The 7561-nt window shown below is 25.8% G+C and overlaps 1 protein-coding gene across 1 annotated transcript in view; it reads right to left on the reverse strand.

Annotated features, from left to right (window-relative positions):
* Positions 1 to 4614, reverse strand: part of LOC115236970 — a 5789-nt gene extending 1175 nt beyond the window's left edge. The window contains exons 1-5 of the mRNA XM_029809710.1: positions 4279 to 4614; positions 3747 to 4021; positions 3429 to 3590; positions 2749 to 3004; positions 376 to 476 (exon numbers count right to left, since the gene is read on the reverse strand). Of these exons, the coding sequence (XP_029665570.1) occupies positions 376 to 476; positions 2749 to 3004; positions 3429 to 3590; positions 3747 to 4021; positions 4279 to 4554 (1070 nt within the window). The 5' untranslated portion in view covers positions 4555 to 4614. The remainder of the gene's footprint in view (positions 1 to 375; positions 477 to 2748; positions 3005 to 3428; positions 3591 to 3746; positions 4022 to 4278) is intronic.
* Between the last annotated feature and the right edge of the window lie 2947 nt (positions 4615 to 7561).

Genomic DNA, 7561 nt, shown 5'->3' on the forward strand with positions numbered 1-7561 from the left:
ATATATATATATAATAATGAATATAGTGATATTGTTTACGTCAGATATAGGTAAATGCATCAGAATGGAATTTTTTAATATATTTAAAAAAAGTTTGTGTTAAAAATTTTATGTATGATAATATGTGTGTCTTATTAATATTTGTGTACGCATGATTGTTTTAGAGCAATTTCGATATATATGAAGAGATGTATTTGTACTCACCCAAGAATATTAGCAACAATTAAGTCATCAATGAGATTCATATGAGTGCAAAAATTTAATAAAAAAGGAAAATAGATGGTTATTAATATATCAAGACCATATTGATGTCTTAACCATACAGCTTCCATATAAATCATTAATATGATTATTGCGAACCATCCTACAACAAACCATATTGTTCTTGTATATAGCTTCTTATAATCTGTCGTTATTCCGAGTTGTTCCAAAGTATCATCAACAATAGCGATCCTTTTTAAACAGGTTCTAAATTTCTGTTGTAAGAGAATATACAATAAATAAGTAAATAGAAAATGGTAAATAGATAAGTAAATAAAAAGTAGTAAGTAAATAGATAAAGTTATCTAACAATAAGAGCTTAATTATAGAATTTTACAAATTAATAATTTTATATCTTATTGGATATACAATTATTACCTTTTTTCTTTTTTTTAAGTTATATAATTATCATATTTTTAAAAAGATATATTATTTTCTTAAATTTTTATATTATTATTCTCTCTTTATATCTTTCCAAAAGAATTTTGTGTTGGACATATATGTATGTAGCAAAAAAAGAAAAGATTTGTGTAGTAATATACGCTGTATAAAGGCGTAAAACGTGTCTCACGTCTTTATATTTTCTTTCGTTAAATAAATATTATAAATTATATCAAGTTAAATTACTTAAGCATATAACAAATTAAATTACTAGAAATACATATATTCTCTAATCATTTAAATATGTATGATCAATATTATTATTTATTGTTAATAAATCACATGCCAACATTTCTCTTACCTCATCGTAGTACATTCCACATGCAATTGTTATTAACATTGTAAAAATGTTTAGTGTAAGACAAATGTGATAAGCAATGGAATAATAAATTGTACTATTAAGAATTATAAGAATTACTGTATACATCAGGAGGAAAAAATAAACCGACCAAAATAATAATATATACAACAGACTGAACCACAATCTTGGAAGACCTGTCGGAAACTCGACAATCCTTAAACCGCACACATAACTAATTATCAGAAGAGGTGCTAGAACCGCTCGGAAATTCTTAATCATTGCACATACCGTTTCGATTATGAACTGATGATTGCGTTAGTGGCACCGCATGGTAACAGCAGCAGTAATTTCAATTAAAGTACTTATGGATATTGAAATAATCGATTCACTGAAGCTTAGACGGTCGATTTATTAATAAAAAACGGGTAAATTTGCTTCGTTTTTATATAGAACAAATATATTTATAACATTAATACAAATGACATTTCTTTATTATTTGATTCGAGAGTTTGTACTATTATATAGATATCTAAATATTTATATATAATAACAAGATGTAGCGCATATCTATTATAACTATAATATTATTGAAAAATGTAACAATTAAATAATATATGTACAACTACAAGAAATAATGACCAAAATTTTTTCGTTACACAACGATAAGAATAATAAATACATAAAACTAACCTTATAAAAAAAATAATTTCTACACATTAATTGGAGAGAGCACATAATAAGTTAAATTACTTAAAATATTTTAACTATTTAAATATGTACGATTAAAATTATTATTTATTGTTAATAAATCACATGTTAACATTTTATTACTCTTATTTTAATATATTCCAAAAGCAACTGTTATTAATATTGTAAAATGTTTAATTGAAAGTGAATATGTTAAATGACGGAATAATGAACAGTATGAGACATTACTATATACATTGAAAGAAGGAAATAATCGATATATCTTTATATTCTGCTTTTTATTTTATAGTATCTCTTCAGGAATGTGATTGTAGCGCATATATTATGATTGCCCCAATGTAATTTATACACTGGAAAAAATTGGTTTTTTTATATTATTTGAGTTACTTTGTAATATTGTATAATAAATATTTTTGATTGTCTAAATTAAAATATTATATTCTTTGTAACAAAAATTTTATTTTTTATATATTTATCGAAAATTGAATTACTTAAAGTAATAATCATATTTACAGAAAAATAACTACAGACCTGTAGGATGAATTTATAACCAAAATAGAAAAATCCAAGTGCGGAGATTCTTAGTGGTCTTTGTAATATTTGCAATAGAAATTGCATGATCTGTAAATAATTAATTAAGACGCTAAATAGTAATTAAAACGCTAAATATTGCGTAAATATATATTTATTTAAATTATTTTATATTTACATTTTTCTGCGTCTCGACGTCAAAAGTAAGATTTGTTAATCTGTTGAGAAAAAACTCGGTTCTATTTGCCTAATTTTAATATAATTCTATTATATAGATTATTATGTTGATTCTATTATGTGGATTAAAATGTAAGCTATAAAAGATTTATTGTATTTTTCGAATAATATAAAATTTTTAGCAGTTTTTGAGTAACTACATTTTAAAATAAGTGACTAAAAAAGAACACATTTTTAAAAATAAAAAAAAATACATAAAAAACAGATTCTTTATTATTATTTTACTATAATTTTTTAATTGTTATAGCATTTTGTATAAATATGTGTACCTTAGTGCAAAGTTCCTCGCAGATATAATTGAAGACAATCATTTTGACGATGATGACTGTGGCCCAAAAGTAAGTATTTAAAAAATTAATCGCTGAATACGTAGATGTATCGTTTATCGTGACAAGATCATACTTATAAAATTCGTAAATAAGCTGGATTGTAAAGAGTTGAAATACAATGGTTTGCATTAGCATTTGCAATCCAAATATTGTGTTCAATTGATTCGTTATCGAGCACAATTCGCGATGAATATGCCTGCAAAATGCATTTGATGAACGACATTTTTGGGTAAAAAATGCATATATAATAAAATGTAGTAAATATTTAACTTTATATGTATGTTTGTAACTCTCAAACTTTATGCTGGTTATGAAATTCTCTTTATGAAATTAAATTTTGCAAAGTTTTCACGGCAGATTATATATTATATTTTTCTATTGAGTTTTTCCATATTAAAGAAGCAACTAGATCTTACTAAATTATGCAAATATATTTATTTGTTTTTTATACATAATAATGGTAATAAATGTTATTTTCTCCAAGTATGTAAATAATATAAATATATAAATCTCTTACTATGTACAATCTTACTATATACAATTATATTATTATTACCGTAAACAATATTCGAGAACTGCTAGCTTATTAATGCTATTTTAATGCTTTCGATTACTCTTACATTAAGATCCATATGATTCGATTAGATGTTTCGGTGCCAGCCATGTGGCGGCTCATCAGGGACAAAGTGGATGTCGCCCAGGCACGTCTCACTTGCCGTTTCTTTAATTCTGTTAATTTTTGAATATGTTGGTTGACATGTTCAAATTGAGTTTTCATATATCTGCAATACAAAACAAAATATAATTTATAATAATTAATTTATAGATTGTATTTGCATGATTTGCCTGATTCTGATTAATGACACTTCAATATCAATTCGATAATTTTGTAGTTTGTTAAAAATAATTTTTATTACATTACAATGTTATATACAAACCCCAGCAGTATCATATACTTTAAATCATAAATGACACTGATATGATACGAATAGTTTAAAATTAATGACCCGCATACAGCTATTACGATCTGATATTCTGCCATGTGTATAAAGAACCATAAACTATCGATTATATCCATGAAAAAGATCGAGACAATCCATCCAATGATTAGCCATATAATTTGTTTGCGTAATTTCATATAATTCTTCGGCGTTCCAAGCTTCTCCAATGTCTCGTCCACAATGCTTAATCTATTCAGACAACTCTTAAATTTCTAAAAGAGATACATTATAACACAAAGAGATGTATAATTATACTTATATAATATATGTAGAAAAATATTTTGTCGTTTTATATTGTGTCGTATAAAATGTGAATTAACTTTTGCACATAAATTTGAGACATTTTCAAAATAAGCTCACATAATACAATCACAAATATTTTTCTTTATGTTAGATTATAAGTATGTGTGAGAAAATATAAAAAAATCATCTTTTTGATATTTACATGATCACATCATATATATCATACCTTATCGTAATAGACAGTAACGAGCATGTATAACACTCCGAAAATTATACTAGTTGTAACAGCTATAGGTAAATCGAATTCATCTTTAGAATATGTTTGGCAAAATATCTTTGCTTTAATGACGAGAAAAATATGAAACAACCACGATATAAAATTATAAAAGATGCTGAAATATAATCTCGGTTGACCTTGAGGATATTCAAACACCCCGGATCCGCATAAGCACAATATGGTTAAAACTGGAGATATAGCCGCTCGAACATTCTTTATGGCCATCTCTTCGCGGGATTCAACTAAGAACTTACTTTATGAAAGAAAGTAAATGTCCGTCGTGTTCATGTGAGATAATAAAATTTATTATATCGAGTATATTTGTTGATTAAATACTTGGAAAGTCAACCATTTTTTAATTCTATCAATAACTTGCGTTAGTACTTAAGTAGATTAAAAAACATCGATCTGCTGCAAGAAAGTATTCTTGTGCGAGTGAAACAGCTAAAATATTTTGAATTGCAGTGAAAGAAGCGGATCAAAGATAAAAGACGGCATATATTTGCGTTTTTAGATATTATTTCGTCTCTTTTGTCACAACAAAATATTTTTTTTATACTTCTATTGGTTTTCAAATATTATAATTATTATAATCAATAAAGCGCTTCTGACAAACTGAAAAAAAGAGTTATTGTATATATATATACAGGGTGTCCCATCAAAAGTGGCCACCATCTTTTATCTTTTAAACCAAAAGGAGATAGATCTTAACAAATATATATCAAATTAAATGGTTCAAACCGAATTCTATTGTGAGCATAGTAGTTGCTTATAAAAGCTATCTGTGTTAACGAACGCAGAAGTATGCATAATTTATAATTAATACCACATATATAGGTATATACCATTTTATGTATATTTTTAAGCATACTTTTATAAACTTGATACATTTGGTAATATCGTTGCTCGATGTAAACAATGACTTTAAATTATTTATTACAAAATTGTATGGCATAAATCAAAATCTGATATATATTTGTGTTTTCAAATACCATTTGTGTTTCTTCATTTTTTAAACAACATAATGCTGTTTAATTTTTTTCAAATGCTTGTGTTTGTATAATAATTATTATGATTGTGGCAACGTTTCGCACCAACTGAAAGAAAAATTGTTTCTTGTATCAAATGTTATTTATAGAATACTTTGATGAGGTAATAATATCTATATTGATATTATAAATTTCGTATAATAAATTTCTTATTTTAAATACTAGGACTATAACTGAATCTAGTTAGAAGTTTGCAATTTAAGAAATTGATAATTGTGTTACAGCTATCTAAATAAGTACAAACCCATTGCATAAAGTTATAGCCATAAAAATAAAATCCAAGCCCGGAAATTTTAAGTGGACGCCCTAATAAATGTAACAGAAACTGCGTTATCTATAAATAATTGTTTAATATTAGAAACGTTAAACTTTTTTTTGTACACAAAGCATGCATACAAAATAAGAATCCTTGCTTACAATGTTCTGTGTCTCGACATCAATAGTAAAGTTTGTCAATTTATTGAGAAACAACTCGGTTTTATTTGCCTAATATTAATTAAAAAATCAATTAAATTTAATATACTAAGTAAAATTAATGCTAAAAAATTTTAAAGCGGCTTTGACTGATAATTGAGGATCAATATAAATAGTTAAAAAATTCTTTCCATAAATATCTATATTAACATATTTTATTGACATGTATGAATAACAGAATAGTAAATTATAAATATTGTTTAATTGTTTATATATTATATATATATTTTTTTATATAAACATACCTTGGTGCAAATTCCTTCGCAGACGCAATTAAAAATAATTATTTTTATGATGTTGGTTATAGCCCAAATCAAAGTGAGCAAAATATTGATTGTCATTAGAAATGTCGAGTATGTACTTATCACCATAACTGCTTTATAAAAAGCGATAGCAAGCTGTATTGTAGCAATCTGTATTGTGGTCGTCTGTATGGCCATATGAAATCCAAATATTGTGTTTAATTCACGTGATATTGAGCTTAATTCCAGGTGTATATGCCTATAAAAACATTTGATTAAAGATTATTGTACAGTATTTATTAAATTTATATGTATTGTATAAATTTGTATATTATATGTATATAATAGAGATTTTGATTTCATATATCCGTAGCTCTCAAACTTCTTTGATTACAGAAATCTTTTTATATAAAAGCAAAACTTTGCAACACTAGCAGAATATAAATATGCATTCCTAATTAATGCTTCTTTTTATTTGAAAAGACATAGATGATCTTTTTCTTAATTAGATTTACATTAAAATCCATATGAGTTGCTTAGTTGTTTCGGTGCTAGCCATGTGTCGACGACTACGATATGAACTAGAAGTTGCCCAAGTATGTTTTATTTGCCGTTTTTTTTCCTCTGTAAGTTCTTGAATATGCTGATTTATGTGCTCGAATTGAGATTCAATATATCTGAAAATGTAATATAAAATAATTAATTTGTAATCATTAATTTGTATAATAAATAATTTAGTATAAATAATATGTGCTTGACTTGTCGTTGCATTTTGTTGTATAGTAAAAGCCAATTTTATTGCAATGTTATCATACCTTATTGCAATGTTATATATACCTTAGCAGTATCATAAATGTCAGGTCATAGAGCATGTTAATATGAAACGGATGGTTTACGCCGAATGTTTGATATATTTTGACTATTACAACATAAGAGGTGAGTAAGGGAGTATGTCCGATTGCCCATAGACTGTCAAGCATGTTCAAGAAGAAGACTAAAATAATCCATCCAATGATTAACCATTTAATATGCATGCGTAGTTTCGTGTAATTATTTGGCGTCCCAAGTTTTTCCAAAGTGTCAGTCACAATATTTAATTTGTTTAGACAACTTTTAAATTTCTGAAAACATTACGTTATATAAAAAATATACATATTTTGAAAATTTCACATAAATTAAGACACAGACATTTGCAATATTACTCAATCTTATATCAAATAATATTGAAGTGTATAACGCTCTTTAAGATGTTTGTAGATGTCGAGAAAGATTTGAACGATTTTTAAACATTTATTATATTTTATATTCTATATATTATATATATTATATTATTATATTATTGGTAAATGTTCAGATTAACTTACACCTCACGGATCATTTTCATTTTTACATATATTATAGAGGGCACATTCCTAAGTAACACGCACTTTGAATTTTGTGGCGCTCTCTTCTGGTTTCAGAGATATG

Source organism: Formica exsecta, unplaced genomic scaffold, assembly GCF_003651465.1.
Source record: "Formica exsecta isolate Colony F162 unplaced genomic scaffold, ASM365146v1 scaffold265, whole genome shotgun sequence".
Classification (NCBI taxonomy): domain Eukaryota; kingdom Metazoa; phylum Arthropoda; class Insecta; order Hymenoptera; family Formicidae; genus Formica; species Formica exsecta.